The sequence below is a fragment of the Gastrolobium bilobum genome, unplaced genomic scaffold (assembly GCF_033153095.1).
Source record: "Gastrolobium bilobum isolate Gb01-03AN ecotype WA unplaced genomic scaffold, APGP_CSIRO_Gbil_v1 utg33326, whole genome shotgun sequence".
Lineage (NCBI taxonomy): Eukaryota > Viridiplantae > Streptophyta > Magnoliopsida > Fabales > Fabaceae > Gastrolobium > Gastrolobium bilobum.
In genome coordinates, this window is record NW_026895554.1 from 45,868 (window position 1) to 68,882 (window position 23,015).

At 37.0% G+C, this 23,015-nt stretch overlaps 1 protein-coding gene across 1 annotated transcript in view; it reads left to right on the plus strand.

Annotated features, from left to right (window-relative positions):
• Positions 1-1,501: 1,501 nt before the first annotated feature.
• LOC133316187 (monocopper oxidase-like protein SKU5) overlaps positions 1,502-23,015 on the plus strand; it is a 30,260-nt gene continuing 8,746 nt past the window's right edge. The window contains exons 1-7 of the mRNA XM_061517913.1: positions 1,502-1,636; positions 3,026-3,135; positions 3,218-3,488; positions 3,572-3,710; positions 19,630-19,990; positions 20,341-20,706; positions 20,810-20,888. Coding sequence (XP_061373897.1) covers positions 1,502-1,636; positions 3,026-3,135; positions 3,218-3,488; positions 3,572-3,710; positions 19,630-19,990; positions 20,341-20,706; positions 20,810-20,888 — 1,461 coding nt within the window. The remainder of the gene's footprint in view (positions 1,637-3,025; positions 3,136-3,217; positions 3,489-3,571; positions 3,711-19,629; positions 19,991-20,340; positions 20,707-20,809; positions 20,889-23,015) is intronic.

Sequence of the window (23,015 nt, forward strand, 5' to 3'; positions counted from 1 at the left end):
GTAAAAAAATAACGTAACAATTTTCGGATTAATAAAATACTAAAAATTTAAAAATGAAGTGGAAATATAATTATAAATAGTTCTTTTATTTTCTTAATTTACCCACAATTTTGAACCCACACACAAATCTATTAGTTTTCTCAAATTAACGTACAGTAATAATGATAGTAATCTTACTTATTATTTGATAAATTTTTTTCTTTTTTAATAATTAGAATAAAAGTATTAAATAATTACATGTCAATATGATTTATTTATATTAAGAGTACACACTCTAAAAGACCATTACATAATAATCTTAATTAACATTTATATTTCTCTCTCCTTTTTAGATTCTGATCTAACGGTGTTGGAGAGTGGTAGACAAAGATATATAAAAAAAAGATAAGTACGATAGCTTATTCATAAAAGTAGGAATAATCTATTTTATCTTTTTTTTTTGCTTACCTTTGCTTATCACTCTAAAAGACCATTAGATTAGAATCTTAATTAACATTTATCTTTCTTTCTCCTCTTTAAATTTTTATCTAACGGTATTAAAAAGTGGTAGACAAAAGTTGACAAAAAAAATAGATAGAACAACTTATCGTTTACTTATATTCATAACAAATGAAACAAGAAATAACGAGTTATTATTATTTCTGTTTCTTTAATAGAAAATAGAGATAAGTTATTTTACCTATTATTATTTTTTTGCTTATTTTTACCTACCACTCTCCAATATCATTAGATCAGAATCTTAATAGGAGAGAAGAATAATAAATATAGTTGAAATTCTGATCTAACAATATTAGAGAAGAGTGTACAATGTTGTTAAATCGAGATTTTAAGTAAAATCGGAATATGACTAAAAAATCGTAAAACGAAAATTATAAGGTAAAAAAATCGTAAAAAATCTTAAAAACGTAAAAGCGTTTAAAATATGGGTAAAATTATTTTGATGAAAAAAATCATAAAAACGTAAAATTGTAATGATAAATTGAGATTTTAACAACTATGAGAATATAGACAAAAGTAAACAGAAAAAATATAGGCAGAATAACCTATCTTTAGAAAATATCACTTAATACAATAAGAGAGAAATCAAAGAGAAAGAAATTATTAAAAATTGGTTTAATTTTCATTTAAATCTTTTTTTTCCTTTCTTAGAAAAGAAAAAGGGTAAAGTAAAAGTAGTGTCTAAAATAATGCAAATTTTCCGGTTAATAAAAATATTAAAAAGATGATTATAAAAAAAAAATATATATTAAAAAGATAAAACTTCAAAAATAATTGAAAAAGATGGCAAGAAGAGCCGTTAAGTCTAGAAAAGAAAAGTAAAAAACATAGGGACCCGGGACATGACATAGGAGTCAGCAAGTGTCTTCTCTCTCCCATGTGATGCACTGAACTCGCAGACTTGCTTACTTCATTCAGTTCAGAGCTCCCACTCTCTCTCTCTCTCTCTCTGTGTGTGTGTTTGTGTGCACAGAACTTGAGAACAGATTCAGTGAGGATCACGATGTCATCACCATCTTCTTGGTTCTTCACAACGCTTATATGTTTCTTAGATGTTGCTTTTGCAGGTGACCCTTTTGTTTTCTATGATTGGACTGTTTCTTACACCTCAGCATCCCCAATTGGAGTTAAACAGAAGGTTGGTTGGTTTTCCTTCTCAAAATTCTGTTCCCATTTATTATCTTTTGGCAATTCTGGTAGTTTCTTGAATAGTTTGCCTTTTTTTTTTTTTTCTCTTTCTTTCATATTCTTACCGTTGGATGTAGTTAAAGGCCAAGAATTGTTTTTCAAAGTTGAGTTTTGGGCCATTGGATGCAGTTATGGCCAAGAATTGCTTTTCAAAGTTGAGTTTTGGGCCATTGGATGCAGTTTAAGGCCAAGAATTGTTTTTCTTTGTTTTTCAAAATTGAGTTTTGGGCCATTGGATGAAGTTAAGGGCAAGAATTGTTTTAGCATTCTGTGTCATGAATTGCAAGTTACAGAACTCAATTTGCTTTTAGTTGTGAATAAGGATACAGCTTGTAGTGATCTGAATCTTGGTTTTTGCTTTTGGATTTATAGTGGAATGATCAGATTTTTCCTAATTAATGCTGGTAATTCTGTTTTTAGCAAGAAATACTACTAGGCGTATACCTTAGTTTCTATCTACACTGTTAATATGCCACTTGATATTTATTGTTATTTGTTGCAAAGCTCATTGATAGAGGCATCTCATAGCACCGAGTGCTATAAATTTTTTTCTTCCTTCTCTTCTTGCTATACTTTTTGTGTCTTTGTTCTTCTATATGCATTTTTAGTGTCCAATTGAACAAATCTCTACTTTCTATTGGGAATTTAGAGTAAGTGAAGAAGTTTCAATTTGGGAAAGAATGAATTAAGTGATGTGCATATAAAATGGAATGATCCGTGGACTTGATGTCTTAAGGTTTTAGGTCAAGATTTCGTTTTCAATCCACAAGAATGGTTCCTTGCTAAGCCTGTAAAATAAGTCTCTATGGTGTTTTGGGTTCTCCCCGACCTAATTCAGCTTCATGATTATAAGTTTCTAACATATATATCATGATGTCTCTAATTTGATTTTGCATAACGCAATGTTAGATCATCAATTAACTCCAAAATTCATTAAACTACTGATAAAGTAGCCTAGACTTTTTCAAGCTTTAGATATGCCACAAACTAGCAACCAAGCCCATTTTGACTGACCCTTACACAGCTTCCTGTACCCAAATGCCAAACGAAAAGTAAGGATACTGAAACCTTTTCATTCTCTCATATGTTTGTACATTTAGAATTCTATTTGTCCCACATTCAATTTTACTTCAGTTATATATTATATTAAGGGCAATTAGTTTGATTCCGTCATTTTTATCGTACTAGTGCATGTCCAAAATGTGGTTTGTTTCTATATTTTTTGTTATATACTCTGTAGCTTATGGTTTTTACATGTTTCACTAATACTTAACCAATGAATGATTTACAATGCTGCCTCTCATCCCACTTTATTTGTAACAAAAAACTGCTACTTCAGGTGATTGGGATCAATGGGAAATTTCCAGGACCAATTCTGAATGTCACCACAAATTGGAATGTAGTTGTCAATGTCAAGAATGATCTTGATGAACCATTACTTTTGACATGGTAGCACAATTATGTTTTGTCAAGAATGATGATGTAACTAATAATGACAATGATAATGATTATGTTGCGTAGTTAAATGTAGGGATGGTGTACAACATAGGAAAAACTCCTGGCAAGATGGTGTTTCAGGAACTAATTGTCCGATACCAGCTGGTTGGAATTGGACATACGAGTTTCAAGTTAAAGATCAGATAGGGAGTTTTTTCTACTTTCCTTCCCTAAACTTCCAGAGGGCTGCAGGAGGATATGGAGGAGTTATTATAAACAATCGAGAAGTTATTCCTGTTCCCTTTGGATTGCCAGATGGAGATATCACTATATTTCTGAGTGACTGGTACACCAAGAGTCATAAGGTCTTACTGCTTGCTATGAATTACTTTTTTTTAATATTATCTATTCATTCAACGGTTGTTGACCATTGCATATGGTGAAACAGGAACTCAGGATGGTTGTAGAAAATGGGGTTGACCTTGGAATCCCTGACAGTGTGCTTATTAATGGACTAGGTCCTTATCGCTATGATGACACACTTGTCCCAGGTGGCATTTCTTACCAAATAATAAATGTGGAGCCGGGTAAGTTTATAGACCATACATTTTTTTCTTTCTTGTTTTATATGTGGGGGAGAAATACTTGACGTATAGGGCAACAATATGCCCTCTCCTTTGAACGTGGAAGTTTTTTACCAGTGAAGTTGATATGCTCTTTTTGTTGAAAGAAGAGGAATAGAAAATTAGACAATGATTTCTCTATCAAGGGATACTCCCTTTCACTGTGCCTACTCGCAGTTAATTATATGATGCTTATTAGAAATCTGAGAGTTGCATGGAGAAGAGAGAAGAAGATCTGAGAGAGAGAAGAGAGCAATCTGAAAAGAACCCATTTGTATTATTGAAGAATGAAAAGTTACCATACGTTTCAGATACAAGATGATATATATACAAACTACAAACTGATGACTCAGCATTGAAGCTTACAACTGTCACACACTTAGCTTACAGCTGTCACTCTAACTAACTCAGAAGTTCACTAACACATTTATATAAGCTAGAGTCTAATACAATGAGACCTATAGCAGAAAGCTACGCTAATACTCCCCCACAAACTCATCAGGGCTGGAGCTGCAAGGCAGAATCCAGGACTGTGAGTTTGGCACGAAAAAGAGCAAAGGGATATGGAGAGAGTGGCTTAGTAAAGATGTCAGCTATCTGGTCTGAAGCAGGGACATGAGCAACAGTGATCTGTTTGAGTAAAACCTTCTCACGTACAAAATGAAGATCCAACTCAAGATGCTTGGTGCGAGCATGAAGAATGGGATTATGAGCAAGTGCTACAGCACTCAGGTTGTCACAGTAAACCTGAGGAACAGAAAGAGGCAGATTCAATTCTTGGAATAATGATTGCAGCCACAGAATTTCAGAGAAAACTAAAGCCATGCTGCGATATTCAGCTTCAGCCGTGGATCTTGCTACAAGAGGCTACTTCTTAGACCACCAAGAGATGAGATTTGGACCTAGGAATACACAAGCACCAGAGGTAGACCTCCTATCATCAGGATCACTACCCCAATCAGCATCACAAAAGGCTGCCAAGCGAAACAGAGCATCCGAGTGAGGTGTTTGAGCTGCAGTCAGAGAGAGACCAAAGGATATAGTACCTTGGAGATATCTGAGAATTCTTTTAACTATTTTCCAATGATCCACAAGAGGTTGGCTCATGAACTGGCACACTTTATTAACTGAGAAACTGATTTCAGGTCTTGTAATGGTAGCATATTGGAGAGCTCCAACCACTGATCGATATAAGCCAGGATCCTCAAAGTAATTGGAGCCAAACTTGGATAATTTGCAGCTAGAGGGCATGGGGCTGGAGATAGCCTTAGCTTCAAACATATTAGTTTTGTGAAGAAGTTCTCTAATGTATTTTGTTTGAGTAAGGAAGAGAGATCCAGGGGACTGTCTTCTGACTTCAATTCCCAAAAAGTAGTCCAGGGCACCCAAATCTTTGAGAGAGAAAATGGAATGGAGCCGAGAGATTAGGGACTGTATGAAGTTGTCATCATTCCCAGTGATGATTATATCATCAACATAAACATAAACAAGCATATAAATGCGTTGAGGACCAGAATTATAAATGAAGAGAGAAGAATCACATCTACTGCCTTGAAAACCAAATGAGAGAAAAGTATCCTAGAGTTTGTCAAACCAAGCCCTTGGGGCTTGTTTGAGACCATAGAGGGATTTATGTAGTCTGCAAACTAAGGACTTGTCATCACTTTCAAACCCAGGAGGTTGTTGCATGTACACCTCTTCTTGTAGAGTTCCATTTAAGAAAGCATTGTTGATGTCTAGCTGTCTTAGTGTCCAGCCATAGGTAAGGGCAATTGTGAGCATAGTCCGAACAGTTACAGGCTTGATGACAGGGGAAAACGTTTCTGTATAATCCAAACCAGGTCTTTGATGAAACCCTTTAGCAACCAACCTTGCTTTATATTTGTTAAGGCTGCCATCTGAATTTTCCTTTACTTTAAAAACCCATTTGCATCCAACAGCTTCTCTGCCAACAGGTAAAGGAACAAGAGACCAAGTTTTGTTAGATTGTAAAGCATCATATTCAATTTCCATAGCCTTTAACCAATGAGGACTATTGAGAGCTTGTTTGACTGTAGTTGGTTCAAGATGAGTGAGAAGAGCCAAATTTCTAGCCATAGTTTTGGACTTGGTAATAATAGAACGAGGAGGAGAAGAGGTGTGAAGGGAACCGGATGGGACATACTCAGAAGATGAGGATGTGGAAGATAAAGATGAAGTGTGAACTGGAGAGGATGGAGAAGGAATTGGACTGACATCAACAGGCTGTCTAACAGGGGATTGATCTCCAATAATAGGAGAGGAGGGTGTATGCTGACTTGAGGGAGGAGGATCATTGGTGTGCAGTGACTGTATGGGTAATGGGGAAGAGGGCTGAGGCAGAAATGGGGCATTTGGTGGAGAGGATAAATGTGGGGAAAGAATAGTAAGGGGAACAGAGGTAGAGGTGGGTTGTAAAGTGGGAGAGGATGTATTGTTTTTCCAAGAGGTAAAAGGAAATCTATGTTCATTGAAGAGTACATCCTTGGATATGTAAATTCTGCCATAAGGACTAAGACACAAGTAACCTTTATGGTTTGAAGAATAACCAAGAAACACACATTCCTTTGATCGATATTCCAGTTTATATTTATTATAAGGTCGAAGCAAAGGAAAACATGTACACCCAAAAACTTTTAGGGAGGTATAATCTGGATTTTTATTGAACAGTTTAGTGTATGGAACAGTAAAATCAATAGAAGAAGAGGGCAACCTGTTTATGAGATATGTGGCTGTGGTAAATGCATAGTCCCAATAGATCATGGGAAGGGAAGAGTGTGCAAGTAATGCAAGACCTGTTTCAACAATATGCCTATGCTTTCTTTCAACAACACCATTGTGGTGATGAGTATGAGGACAAGTGACTCTATGATGGATCCCGTGAAGTTTTAGATATTGGGTAAAAATTCTGAATTCCCCACCCCAATCTGATTGAAATGACTTAAGGGGTGTTTGAAATTGGTTTTTAATCATTGCATGCAACTGTTTAAAAATGGAAATAGCATCAGATTTTTGTTTAAGTGGATAAATCCAAGTATACCGTGTACAGGCATCAACAAATGATATATAGTAGTTATTACCAAGAGTAGATTTGAAGGGTGATGGTCCCCATAAGTCACTGAACACCAATTCAAAAGGAAATTTATAGTGAGAGGTAGAAGGTGATGAGGGTAGTCTATGAGCCTTTGCAACACAACAAGAAGAGCATAATTCTCCAGCTACTTTATTACTTAAAGGAATATTGCAAGTTTTCAATACATTTTTGAGAGAATCAAAGTGTGGATGTCCTAAACGACAGTGCCACAATGTCCTATTTTCAGTGTTGACACAACTATTTTTACAATCAACACTACTGTAAACTGGAGCACAATCAGACTGAGAATTACAAGAATCAGTAACTGTAGACAGGCACTTAATTGGAGGACAACTATTACTGGTCACTGGATCAGTTTGTGAAGTAAAATGAATGTCAGAGAAACGATAGAGACCATCAGCTCCTACAGTTCCTTGAAGTAAGACTTTATGAGAAACCTGAGATTTGACATAACAGACATTAGGATGAAATTCAAAGAAGACTGAGTTGTCTCTAGCAAATTTACTCACACTGATCAAATTATTAGTAATAGAAGGAACCAACAATAAATTGTTTAGATGTAAACAAGTGGTAGCATCAAGAGGAGAAAGAAAAGAAGAGGATCCTATGGCTGTAATAGGCAAACCTTGACCGTTTCCTATCAAAACTTGGTCTGAACCATTTAGCTGTTGGCTGTGAGAGATGTTTTGTGCTCCTCCAGTTACATGGCTAGATGCACCAGAGTCTGGCAACCACTCCATCAGTGGTATGGTATTTGGAGTAGGTAACAGTCCTTGTTGTGCAGTAACAAAGGCATGTTGCTGATTTGAAAAGGCATGTTGCTGATTTGAAGGCCTGACATACTGAAATGATCGTGTGTTTTAAGGTTGCTGCTGTTGAAAGAACTGAGAATATGGCACATGTTGTGGAGGTGGCAAGCTACGCGCAAAGTTTTCATCAAACCGGTGCCAACAAGTAGTGACATCATGGCCAAACTTGAAACATAACTGGCAGTGAACATTAGCTCTGTTTCAACGTCCTCTTCCTCGATTGTAGCGTGTAAAAGAGCGTCCACGACCTCTGTTTTGATTAGTATAAGCATTGGAGGAAGGAAAAACAGGCTGTGAAAATTGCTCTGTTCGACTCTGTTTTCTGGTCTCAGAAACAGAGTCGTCTTCTTCGTTAGTAACTTCCTGGAGCGAACTTGGAGAACGTTGGGTGAGGTTCACAGCTATTCCTTCAGTTAGGAGATTATCATTTTGCTTGACTAGAAGTTGTTCATGAGCCATTAGCTCCACTGTCAGATCTGCAACAGAGCAATCACGCTCACGTCCGTGTATCATCATAACAAACGGAGTATATTCTGATGGTAAGCCTTCAAGAATAGTTTCAGTGTGCTCCTCAACTGATATAGGCTTTCCAATCGATTTCAGCGAATCACAAAGAGTTTTGATGCGTGCTAAGTATTCCTTGATGGACTTTGAGCCTTTCTTCATCGTTTTCAACTCAGATCTGAGTTGACGAGCATGAGATTTCATAACTCCATGAAACAGCTTATGAATATTATTCCAGGCCTCAAAAGAATGCTTAACAGGTAAGATATCATTGACAATAGATTCAGAAATTGTTGACAGAAGCCATGTAAGTAACATCTGATCTTGATTAAGCCATGTAATATATTCTGAGCTCAATTGATCACTCTCTCAATCTTCGTCTGAATCAAATTTAAGAGGAATTTTTGGATTAACAAGAAAATGATGCAACTGATGTGATGTGATTACCGGTTCGATAATTTGATTCCAAAAAAGATAGTTATCTTCTGTCAGTTTGGCAGAGATCTGAAGGTTAAACAGAGAAGTTGTCTTGATCTTCATTGATGAGGAAGTAGATCTGGAAGATCGTTGATTCTGAGATTTAGATCTGGAATGTGGTTGATTCGAGTCAGATGCGTTTGAATCAGAGTCGGAAGCGGAAGACATAGTGGAGTTCTAACTGGATCAGGCCCTCAGAAAGAGAGCTCTGATACCATATTAGAAATCTGAGAGTTGCATGGAGAAGAGAGAAGAAGATCTGAGAGAGAGAGAAGAGAGAAATCTGAAAAGAACCCATTTGTATTATTGAAGAATGAAAAGTTACCATACGTTTCAGATACAAGATGATATATATACAAACTACAAACTGATGACTCAGCATTGAAGCTTACAGCTGTCACACACTTAGCTTACAGCTGTCACTCTAACTAACTCAGAAGTTCACTAACACATTTATATAAGCTAGAGTCTAATACAATGAGACCTATAGCAGAAAGCTACGCTAATAATGCTCAAGATACCCCCTCCTCCCCTCAAACCAACCTATTTATTATTAGGAACAACCCTTCATTTCCGAAACTAACGCACTCAATGCCTCCCCCTTATTTAACATTTCTTTTATTCACTTAACATAACTTATTATTCTCCTTCCCCTTCAAAGCATTTATTTCTTCTGTTATAAACACTTGAAAAAGGTAGTGAAATATATTATTATATTATTGAATTGTGTTTTACAACTGTACAAGAGCTCTCTATTTAAAGAGACTAAACGACCTAATGGGCTAAGCCCAAAGAAGATTCTAGAATGAATAAACAAATAACTAATTACAATTATTTACAACACTCTCCTTCAAGCTTAAGAATATATATTTATCATTCTCAGCTAGCTCTTGAAACCTTTCTGAGGGAAGTTCCTTCGTTAGAATATCATCTAATTGTCGTCCAAAAGGAATGTATGGAGTGATGATCAACCCGCTATCAAGCTTCTCTTTGATGAAATGGCGGTCTATCTCAATGTGCTTAGTCCGATCATGTTGAACTAGATTATGAGCTATACAAATGGCAGACTTATTATCACAAAGCAGCTTCATAGGTCCTTCACATCTTATTTGGAGATCATCAAGTATAATTATCAACCACAATAATTCACAAATGCTTGAGCCATAGCCCGAAATCCAGCCTCTGCACTTGACCTGGCAACCACATCCTGCTTCTTACTCCTCTATATCACTAGGTTACCAAAAAGAAACATACAATAACCAGTGGTAGATCGGCGATTAGTTACAGATCCAGCATAATCAGCATCAGTAAAAACTTCTAAAAAAAGATTGCCATCACGTCGGAATAACAGTCCTTTACGAGGAGTGGCTTTAAGATGCTGAAGAATTCTCTCCACCGCCTGCATGTGTTTTACCTTTGGATTATGCATAAACTGACTCACAATACTAACAACATAAGCTAGGTCTGGTCTAGTATGAGCCAGATATATCAGTCTCCCAACTAGTCGCTGATATTGTCCTTTATCAACTGGAGGACTCTCCTCTTCATAACCCATCTTGTGATTCTGCTCAATAGGAGTACTAGAGGGTTTACACCCCAGTTTTCCCGCTTCTTTAAGAAGATCAAGGACATATTTCCTTTGACTGATAAAAATTCCTTCATTTGAACGAGTTAGTTCTATCCCTAGGAAATATTTCAATCTCCCAAGGTCTTTAACTTCAAATTCAGAGGCTAGTCGTGCTTGTAGAACATATCTCTTCACAATATCATCACCTGTTATAATAATGTCATCGACATACATAAGGAGCACAGTGAGCTCCCCATCTTGAGAGTGCTTAAAGAAAAATATGTGATCTCTTTGACTCTGTTTGTATCCTAAGGTCATCATAACCTTAGTAAACCTCCCAAACCAGACATGAGGAGACTGCTTTAATCCATACAAGGCCTTCTTTAACCTACAAACTTTATTTTCTCCATCCATAGAGTCAAACCCAGGCGAGATCTCCATGTAAATCTCTTCTTCTAACTCACCTTTAAGAAAAATATTTTTTACATCAAATTGATTGATATCCCAATTGTAATGGGCAGCAAGAGACAACAAGGCTCTCACAATATTCATTTTTTCAACTGGGGCAAAAGTTTCTTCATAATCAATGCCATAGGTCTGAGTGTAACCTTTGACGACTAATCGAGCCTTATATCTCTCAAGAGTACCATCAAAATTATACTTTATAGCATAAACCCATCTACACTCTACTGCTTTCTTTCCATTAGGTCTATCAACAACCTCCCATGTTTTATTTTTCTCCAAGGCATTCATCTCCTCTTGCATGGCTTGAGCCCAATTCTTATTTTTTAATGCTTCATGTACTGATTTTGGGATTGAGATAGAATCTAGTGCTGAAATAAAGCTTTTGTGCTGCACAGAAAGGTTAGTAGAAGAGACAAAATGAGAGATAGGATGCTGAGTACAAGAGGGATAAAATCTTTGGATACAAGATCTTTTTTCTTTCCTTAGGACAATGGGCAAGTCATCAGAGGTATTAGAAGCAATAGGCAAATCATGAGAGGCAATATCAGAAGCAATAGGCAAGTCATTAGAGACAATAATATTAGAATCAGAAACAGGAGATTTAGGAGTTACCAGTGGTTCAGACGATTGAGGTTGCTGGTGAAGCCGTATGAGTTGTTTCCTCCTCTGATATACCAATTCATGTGTCAAAATCTTTCGTATCTCAGGTGTATTTGAAGGTTCTGACACACCAGGAGCAGACACACTAGGAAGAGGTGTAGGAGTAGACAAAGACGATCCAGACTCAAAGAAGGAAGGGGACGAGTCTTCTGAAGAATTGCTCTCCTCCTGAAGATGAAGACCTAGGAAATAAGATTCAGATTCATGAAAGGTGGCATCCATAGAAACAAATTTTTTTCGATTTGGTGGATGATAACACTTGTAGCTTTTTTTATCAAGGGCATAACCAAGGAAGACACACTTAAGAGCCCTAGGATCCAATTTATTGCGATGTTGTTTGAACATGGACAAAAGCAACACACCCAAACACTCGTGGTGGAAGACTCTGCAAAATGGGAACAGAATGAAAGAAGGAAGTCATGGAATGAATAAGACTGGTATTGTTAATAAGGACCCGTGAAGGTAAGCGGTTGATCAAAAAGACTACAGCTAACACGGCTTCTCTCCAATAAGAACTAGGAACAAATGTCTGAAAAAGTAGTGCTCTAACAACTAGGAACAGACGTACTCAGTACCATTATCAGATCTTAATATTTTAATATTCTTACCAAACTGAGTCTCAACCATGTGATAAAATAAGATAACTATCCCTGGTACTTCAAACTTGTCCTTCATCAAGAAAATCCATGCCACCCGAGTACAATCGTCAATAAAAGAAACAAACCACCTTGCACTTGAAACACTATGCACTTTAGAAGGGCTCCAAACATCAGAATGGATAAGAGAAAAGGTTCACTGCTTTTGATAGTACTAGATGGAAATGACACTCGATGGTGTTTTGCAAATTCACGAACATCGCAATGGAAGGTCTCAACTGACTGATTTAGAAACAAAGAAGGAAACATTGACTTCAATAAATTGAATGGTGGGTGCCCCAGACGCTTGTGATAGAGCCAAATCATAGACCCTGTAGTAGAAGGATGACATGTCATCAATAGCTGATTTTTGGTATCATTTGTAGCATGTTCTGGAAGGAGATAATACAACCCACTTTGCTCCTCTGCAACTCCAATTGTCTTCCTCGTGGTAAGATCTTGAATAACACAATGAGAAGGAAAAAATGTGATAGAACAATCCAAATCAGTTGTAAGCTTTTGAGTGGAGATAAGATTAGTGTAAAGCTGAGGAACATAAAGAACATTTTTAAGAAACAAGGAAGGTGGAATTTGAATGTTACCATAAGCAATAACTGATTTATGGGATCCATCAGCTACGGCTATAGTATGACTACCAACAATAGGATGATAAGAAAGAAAAGACTCAGCAAGACAAGTCATATGATCAGTTGCACCAGAATCCAAAATCCATGAGGTTTTAAAATCAGTGCAAGAAGCAAGAAGAGATGTAGAACGTGTGTTCTTACCAGACAAAATCAAAGAACTATCAGATAGCTTACACAAATTATCAATAGCGGCCTTAAGCTGCTCCAACTCCCATTGCCGAATATTCACATATGGAGTAGCACTATTACACTTCCCATGAAGACGAAAACACATGTCTCTTTTGTGTCCAGCACTTTTACAATAGGTGCACCAATGTCCCATGGACAAATAAAACTAATCAAAGAGAACAACCTAAAAGAAGTGGGTAGTTATCAATGAAGTCAAAAAAAAAAATCTACAGAGAGCCCAAACAGCAGAACCACTTCAAGTTTAAGTCCAAATAGAAGCAAAATTATTAGATCTGCAAAAAGAGGAACCGGAAAAAGCCAAAAAAATCTGTAACTTGTGGCAAAAAACACACAAATGCACAACTAGACAATGTTGTAAAAGCCTATGAACGTCCCAAACAGCAACAAAAAATTAGATCTGATCAAAGGAGGTTCGAGTAGCCAAAAAGATTCAATTTTTATGACGAGTAGAGGTCTTTGAATGTCCCAAAGTAACAAAAAAAATCAGATTTGATCAAAGGAGGCACGAGGGGCCAAAAAGATCCAATTTTTATGACAAGTAGATGTCTCTGAACGTCCCAAACAAAAAATAAATAAATCAAATCTGATCAAAGGAGGCGCGAGTAGCCAAAAAGATTCGATTTTTATGACGAGATCAAAGACCCATTGCTAGAAACGTTCATAGATTGATAGATCTGGAAAAACGGAGTCAAACAGTGGTCCTCTTGGTCCAAATGGTCCTCGAAATTTTTTTCCGATGGCGGCTAGTGGTGGCGAGAGGCTAACAAATAGGATTTCGCTCTAAAGGCGGCAGTTACAGAAGTAGAGCCCTCAGGATCGAGAGCTCTGATACCAACTTGAAAAAGGTAGTGAAATATACTTTTATATTATTGAATTGTGTTTTACAACTGTACAAGAGCTCTCTATTTAAAGAGTCTAAATGAACTAATGGGCTAAGCCCAAATAAGATTCTAGAATGAATAAATAAATAACTAATTACAATTATTTATAACATAATCTCTCCAAATAATAGTTGACTGTTGGATATCCCTAACCCCCTAATTGTTTCATTCACGTTAATACCGCCCTCCTCTGAAACCACCTTGTCCACATTGTAGTGACATCCTAATGAGCATGAAACTGTCCCTGCATTGTAGTGACATCCTTCCCCGAATCTTTCTCAGGAGGAAGATGCTACTACTGAATTAAGACTTGAGCGACCGCTCTCCTTGCTGCTGAACAGTGTGTCTCCCTGTCATTGGAGCAAAGTGATGCTGCACAGCCTTCGCTGGCAACTCTTCTGGAAGGTGCTTCTTTGTTGGAAGTTTGCTTCCAGCAGCCTGATAGAAAAACATCAAAATTTGGAATAAAATGTTGCTAAAATAGTTAGAGATATCACTCAAATCAGGTATTTTCAACGTCCATGACTATTGAACCCCTGCTCCCTCAGATCTGACACCTATTAGTAAGCATTCAAACTCTATTCCAGAAATATAAACATGATAAGCCATATCAAATAAGCATGGTGCAAAAAAGCTAATCCAACTGTGCCCCTCAATAGCTGAAGCTATATCAAGTAAACCTCTTATAGTTGATCGAGAATCAGATCCCAAAACAAGAACTGCTTGTCTTGCCCCAAATACAAAAACAAATAAGCATTCCACAGAATTCTGAATTTCCTGTGTTGATCATGTTGAAGGATTATTCTGATAACAACCATATAAGAGACATCATATATTACTTCAACATTAGCATTCTTTAGTAACATTGTCACCATATCTAATGACCCAGCTACCAAACCATCAGTCTGATTTTGGGGTTTATTTAAAATTGGTAGAATATATGGAAAAATTCTTGAAACCAAAGGATTTATTCATCCAGGAAGATTTCTAATTACCATAGAGGGGGTTTTAAGCTTGAAAAACAAGTCATCAAGATGAAAGGATGCTCCACTAAATTAATGAGTTAGGAATTAAAAAAAGGATTTGCATTATAACACCTTAAAAGGATCTTCATGGGAAAAACGATTTGGTCAAAGATAGCTTCATGAGATGCTTCACCACAACCCCCAACATATTCAGCCAACAAAGTCGAGATTGCAAGATGAGCATGTAACGTGCTTCCTCATCCTTCCCTTTCTCATTCATGATACACATGGATGCCGCCACAACCAACTGTGCTTACTCCTTCTCTTTCAATCCTCCACTTCCAGATGGACAAAGGGTTGGTGGGACAAGCAAATTTGGTGGAGGCCACTTTGCTGGCAAACGTGTGTCCAAAACCATCACCCACAAGCCGACATGAACTCTAGGAACGATCCTCTCCTCGTTGTGCCTCGTAAGATTCTCAGAGGTCCCTTGTTCACAAAATTAGTCAAATCGGTAGAGCTACGGGGTCTTTGTGAATTACACCCATTTAAAATGGGTTTAGGCCTTCACCTGATTTCGTTACTTGCATTTGCTAATGGGTTCATTGAACCAAACAACAGATAACTTGTCCGAGCACCGACCCAAAGACCTGTTCAACTTCTCTTATGTTGTAATATGGAATCCCACTGGAGGTCCACGATGTTTCCATATCCTCTTCCACTGCTTATGAGTTTTCCCCTTTCAGCTTTATGGTCACTTCGTCATCCTCCATGGATAATTCTGGGTCTTCTTCCATCGTCATCTTAGTCGGCACGAGATTTTGAAAATCATGAACTTGGTAGTTATTTTAATTGCCTCTCCATCTTCTTTATCAATTTTCTTTGATACTGGTTTGAAATTTGACTTTGTTTGTATATCTTCTGACAAATTGAGTTCGCCTTCCGTGTCAGTCTCCTCAACTCCATGCTCTGCTTACAAGCCCATCTTCCACCGAGTTATGCTGTACTTTTTTCTTGTTGTCATGTTTTGGTCTTAGGTCTCCAGCACTCCTGACCAAAAAAGCTGTGACTATCTTTTCTGGCTCATCAACCCCTTCAAGATTGACTTAAGAAGAAGGTGGTTCAACTACTTGGCCCAAGATTGTGTCCTTTCGAATTTAGTGGGTAATTCTTCCGCCTTTTCTTTATACTCGTCAATTTTTTAATCTCCAGCCACTTCTACAACATTTCTTTCATTTCTGAAATGGTTGATCTCCATTAGTCAAGTATCCAACGAGTACTATTGACAATATGGAATGCAGTATCTTGTTGGGCCACATTACTAATGGCCATATTGGGTTGATTTAGAAGCCTCTGCAGTTGTTCAAATTGGGCCTTGCTAATGAATACACCACTTGAATCACTTGATGCGCGAGGCTCCTCTGTCTTGTCTTTTGCTAAGGTCTAGTATGCATGCTTTTATTTCGCCCCTTTGGTTTTTTTTTCCCAATTTGCTGGTTTTCCATGTATCCCCAACATTTCTCACGGGTATGTCCACCCTTATTATAATGTGAACACCAGTGGTGGTCATCACGTTTTGAATCTCCAAATGAACGGCCAATTGACCCTTTAGCAACTAGGGTAGACACATTAGATGTCCTCTTATTATGAACTGGTTCCTTTTGAGCATAACTCGCCTTCGACTAGCTTCTCTTCGTACCTCGGCAAAGGCATCAACAAGGGATGGTAACGGTCGCTATCCTAGTATTTGCCTACGTTCTTTCTCCAATTGCCTTTTGAATTTTGTATAAACTCCAAGCCTCCAAGATTGGTGGCATAGTGAAGGTCTAGTTCCTGCTACAGATTTTTTAATTTTATTAAAATATTCAGTAATAGTCATATGTCCTTCATGTAGGTCTTTTAACGTGTTTTTCAGTTCAAAGACTTGAGAGGTGTTCTTGGGGTCTGAATAATTTTGCTCGACCGCATCCCAAATCTTCTTGGTAGTGTTGAGAAATAGGTACGTTTGACTGATTTGTGGCTCCATGAAATTGGTTAACCAAGCCATCACTAAGGAGTTATTTATCTCCCAATCTTCATATTCAGGATCATTCTCAATAGGCTTCTTGATTTTTTCCATTGATATAACCCATTTTACCCTTAGCTTGGATGACCATTATGACTGATTGTGACCATTGTATAAAGTTTTTGCCATTCAATCGATAACTGGTAGTTTTCAAACTAACATTATCTCCAGAGGACTACATATTAGGGGCAAGGGACAATGCTGAAGAGTTTAGGGATGACGCCATTGAACTAGTGTGAGATGCAGAATGACCAAATTCATGTAGCTCCGATTCTAGATCTGATGGCCGAAATGGGAAAAAGGAGGTTTGATGAGTCAGATGGGACCAACGACGAAGAAAATAGACATCAGCAAAGTGGTTTGTGGGCTTCACTCGTCGACGAGGGATGCAGCGCAGTGACGGCACGTGACGGCGATGCTTGGTGGGTCGGCCGGAAACATGCGTCTAAGGTTGATGGTGGCCTTACTTCTCCGGTTCGAGTTGTGTAGGTGGGACTTTTCGTCCTTGGCAATGGCTGAACCAAGTTTCTTTTGCACGTTTTGTGCTTTCCAATCCGTGACTAAGGCTTGGATAGCTAACTAAGGCTTGGATAGCTTTGGGATTATGTCGACTCTTGATACCATGTTAGAATTCTAAGAAGAAAGGTTTCATTGAATTGTATGGTGTGTGTATATATACACACACCATGTGTGATTGAAAAAGGAAATAAAAATAAGAAAAGAAAACTAATCAATCCTAAATAAAAATGGAAAAAAACTTATCCTAATTGATTGAATACCATCAATTAGGGATTTGACAAAATCTCTTAATAAATGCGGAAAAAATCTTTAGATTTGCTACAAATACTTGTAACTATTGAAATTGATACCAACATTTGCCATTGTTCCTACGCAGATGAGATTTCAGGTAAGGCCAGGTATATGCATCACATCCGATAGATTCTTGATTGTTCCATCTTTCATCTTTAGCATTATCTTCCCATGCGCTACAGTATCAAGAGTTGTGTCATTCTCTCCGTAACTTTAGAATATAGCTCATAACAACAAAACCAATACCTATGAGGTGTCATATGAAAACATGCTTCAGTATCAATTATCCAAGTCTCCTGTGTCGTCCTCATCATTCTTCTATGTACTAGAAGATGACTAATCGTCTCGTTTCACAAGACCTACGCTTTTATTTTGCAATTCTTTTTCAAGTATCCAACTAGTTTACACTTCTAGCACCTTATTTCAAATTTATCAGAGGATTTAGACCTTCCCCTGGATTAGACCTTACTTCAGATTTTTCACTACTTATCCCTTTAACAAATAGAGTCTCATTCGTGGTGCTTTTAGAGCCCACCCTCCTCAGACAATAAGATAGCAACAACTGTCTCAAAAGAGTCTACCATCACTAGTACCAATTAAAACAATGATATGCTCCCAAGAATTTGACAGTGAACAAAGTAAAGTGCTAGCGTTATCTTCCTCATCCAAGTTGATAGCTATAGATGTATGTTTTTCACAAATAATTCATATAAATGTGCAGAAAAGGAATCACCTTCACTCATCCATAGATTGTATAGCTGCCTTCATAGAAACATCTTATTCACGAGTGACTTGCTTTGATAAAGACTTCTTGGTTTCATTCAGAGATCCTTCGTTGTCTTCTCTAAGGTCACGTTCACCAAAACGTTATCTGCAAGTCAAAGTCAAATCAGACTTTTGATCATCTTGGGTCAGCTTTTCCATCTTGTCAGAAATATCCGCCCCGGACGCTCCATTTTTGGTAGTTTTTTCTAATGCGAAAGGTTTATCTTCTTCAATCATGTAGCACACATGTGTCAATGAGCAAAGCCTCCATCTTCAATTTCCATGACTTGAAGCCATTTCCCCTGAACTTTTCTACTTCAATTCGTGATTGATCAGTAAACATCTTTCACGGATCAAGCATATAGTGTAACACCTCGTGTCGACCCGGTTCATTATTCATTATCGTATCATAACCGCAACTTATGATTCACAAAAATATGGATTGAACAACAATTTATATCCTTAAATACAACCCCGGACTTGAACTAAATCTATGCCAAACAACTCATCAAAGTCCTTTGCTATAATTAAAGTAAATGATGCATAGATTCTTAACATTATGTGTAGCATAATCACCATAACAATTGCAACATGCCTATTAATAATTCAGCCTTTCATAGTACACATATAACATTTACTTGCTAGTTACAACAGCCCCCACAAGGTACTAAAGCAAACTATTAAAATTGACGTCAAACAGAAAACAACAAAGTCTGACAGTACTGATTCAAATCTAAAATGGGACTGCATATTAGAATTTGCTTCACAGGTTTCTTTTAATCAAGAGACCTCAATTCGACGAAACCCTATTTGTAAAAGAAACCCTAATCGTCGAACCAAAGCTCTTGATGCCAAATGTAATGAACAGAGCAATCACATACACAAAGGTAAATGAAAAAAAAAAAAAAAAGAAGAAGAAGAAGAAGAAGAAGAAGGGAAGAAAAACATGAGACAATTTACCCTTGTTCAACCCAATATAGGGATATGTCCAGTAAATCTGTCACTAAATTCTCCTCAGTGCACTCGTTATGATGCACTTAGTTACAAAAGAATATAAATAGGCTAAGAATATCCTAAGATATAGCAGCTATTCATAAGTCCAAGCTCGGACTACTAAATAAAACAAATTACAAAGAAAGGCCCACAACATGCCGCTATGAGCTGAGACCTCATTGACTTTATCTATGTCAAGGGGACATGAGTAGTCAACTAGATGCAAATTAGGAGCCATACTTATGAGCTATGTAAAAGTAATTTGCTACCGAAGTTTTAAGTTGTTTAATTTTGCTGTATTCATTTATTGTCAACTGATTATCATTCTGTCTGAAACAGGGAAAACATATCGCCTGCGGGTCCACAATGTTGGTATCTCAACAAGCTTAAATTTTAGGATACAAAATCACAACATGCTTCTTGTGGAGACCGAAGGATCATACACAGTTCAGCAAAACTACACAAACATGGATATTCACGTGGGTCAGTCATATTCATTCTTAGTTACAATGGATCAAAATGCCAGTACTGATTACTATATTGTTGCCAGTCCTCGGTTTGTTAATTCATCATGGGCTAGGGCTACTGGAGTTGCCATTTTGCACTACTCCAATTCTCAGGGACCTGCTTCAGGTCCTCTTCCTAGTCTTTCTGATCAAGATGATCCTTCTTTCTCCATAAATCAAGCAAGATCAATAAGGTTATTATTCAGTACTTTGTCTCCTTTTTCGATTCCGGAACCATTACTTGATCTCATTAGAATCTTATATTGATTGGAAACTTTTTCTTTTATAAATAAACAAGTTTAATACTAATATGGGAAATCCAAATTAAAGATGATTGATTTTATAATCTAAGACCATAGTCAAGTCCCTACGTGATTACAATTTTTATATGGCATTGGAATTTATGGGGACAATCCCTAAGAAAGCTGTTAATATATTTGCTTCCCTTTGACCACACTTTTGATTGTATGGTTGATTATAGGAGTATTTTAAGATCATAAAATCCTGACAGTTCAAAGTCTCATCCAATGATGGTATATTATAGGTGGAATGTGTCTGCTGGTGCTGCCCGTCCAAATCCACAGGGTTCCTTCAGATATGGTGATATTACTGTGACAGATGTATATGTTATTCTTAATAGACCTCCAGAGCTTATAAATGGAAAGTGGCGTAATACCCTTAATGGTATATCATATTTACCATCTTCAACACCTTTGAAGCTTGCGCAACAATTTAAAATTCTAGGGGTCTACAAGCTTGATTTTCCAAATAGATTGATGAACAGACCTCCAAAAGTTGATACTTCTCTGATTAATGGCACTTACAGAGGTTTTATGGAAATAATCTTTCAAAACAATGACACGACAGTCCAGACCTACCATATGGATGGCTATGCATTCTTTGTTGTTGGGTGAGATTTTAGCTTTAAAATTTTAATTTACCATTTCTTTTTGTTATCTATTCGACTTTAAATTTCAGAATAGGATTTAGTAAATTTCTCATTTGAACTGTAGCATGGACTTTGGAGTATGGACAGAAAATAGCAGAAGTACTTATAATAAGTGGGATGGCGTGGCTCGTTGCACTACACAGGTATTCCTGTCTTACTTTCTTGACCCTATTGTAATTCTCTTACTCCATGCATTTGCTTAGGAAATTAGGTGAGAGCTATATCGGAATGGATAGAGATGTGCATGGGTCGAATCGAATCGGATTTTTTGAAAGCCGAACCTAATTGGTTTAAATGGTTTGGTTCGGAAGTGGTTCGGTTCGGTTCAAAACTAGTTTGGTTCGGAAGTGGTTCGGTTCGGAACCGGTTTGGGTCGACCCTCTCTCTTTTGAAAAAAAAAAAAAAAAATTTAAAAAATAAAGTTATAAAAATCAATTTGGTTCGGTTTGAAAAGGATTCAGTTTGGTTCGGAAACGGTTCGTTCAGTTCAAAATGGTTCGGTTTTTAAACTGGTTCTAAAAATCGGTTCGGTTCATGAACTGGTTCTTTAAAAACCGGTTCGGTTCATGAACTGGTTTTTAAAAACCGGTTATTTTAAGGGGCGGTTCGGTTCGGTTCATAGTTCGGTTCAGTTTTTTGGTTATTTTGTACATCCCTAGGAATGGATCACTTCAATATGTTACAAGAGAGGGTAATAAGACAAATAGTAGAGGTTGTTCATTCATTCAACCAACAAATGCTTCATTTCTCCTTGCTTGGCTAAAATTTAAAGATTTCCTTTTAATTTGACCATGTTATTTTATCTACTTTGCTTCCCCTTAATTAGAAGAATCCATGTTTGGTGGGTTTGATGGATTTACAATTTCTTAATTTTGTTCAACAAGTAGTACTAGTATTCCTACGAGTTTCATATATATGTCACCATGCTGAACTTTTTGTTCATATGTTTGTTCACCTTCGAGTACATTTCCCCCTCTTTGAACAAGCATAGGAATATAAAGTGGCATAGGAATATAAAGTGAAATATCTGGAGCCTAAGATATTAGGAATGTGGCCTCCATACTCAAGAGGGGGGTGAATTGAGTATTACAAATTTTTTAGCAAATGCCCCCTTCTTGTTTTTAAATTACCTTTTCATGGACACTTTGATAATCTACCACAATTATATAACACCTACTAGTACATACATACTGTCAAAGAAGCAATTAAAGTGCTGGAAATAAAGAGTTTAGAGTGTACAGATTTGCAAACACAATATGTCCTGGTTAGGTCACCACCACTTGTGACCTACGTTCAGACTGAAGCTGCTCGATCAACTTTTCACTAACTATCAAGCTCCACAGGTGCTTGACAAACCACTACAATCTTCCAAGACTTTGGGTTCTTGGATGCCTTATAATCTTCGCTCCAAATTTACTAAGGTATTTCGGTACCTTTCAAACTCAATGGGTCTCACAGCCCTCTCAACTCAAGAATAAAAAGAAAGAAGTGTTTGGATATAAATATATACTTTCAAAGTATGGATATACAACTTGAATCATTATGGGTATATGGATTTTCAAGATATGAGCTCAAATATGTTTGATTTTTGAAAGATATGGAATAATATGCAAATGATAATGTAAAAGCTCTCAAATCATCCTTAAGATGTGTAGGAATAGTGATCAATTGGTTTAGGGCCATGCGAAATGTATATATAATGTTTTTACCTAAAACTAGCCGTTTATAGATGTTCTGGTGAAAACGGAATTGATTCCCATGCCTTGGGAATCGATTCCCAACCCTCTTAAAGGTTTGAATTTTGATAGCAAGAATATTGTTTCGTATTTTGGACATAACTTGAGTTATTCTTGTTGGATTGATGTGGTCTTGGTTTAGTTGGAAAGATAAAAAAGAGATCTATAACTTCTATGAAGAACACAAGATTCAAATCCATCATCTTGGATACAAAGAATTGGCTGGAAGATAGCATTAGAGAGATCTTGACATGATATGAAAAGATCTTTGTTTCAATTCTTTCATATATTCAAGAAAGCTCACATATAATTATCTCAGTGTGGATATTAATCCAAGCAAGGTTTTCACATCTCGATATCACTTGGAATAGCACTAAAATAACTTGCAACATCAAGTAAAATTTAACAACCTGCCTAGGCTATTCTTTCTTGAAATGGTTGAAACATGGCCTCAAGGTTTCATCATTTTCACAAGCATTCCAATAATCATTTCATGGTCTATTCTATACCACCCTATACCATGAGTAACATTCA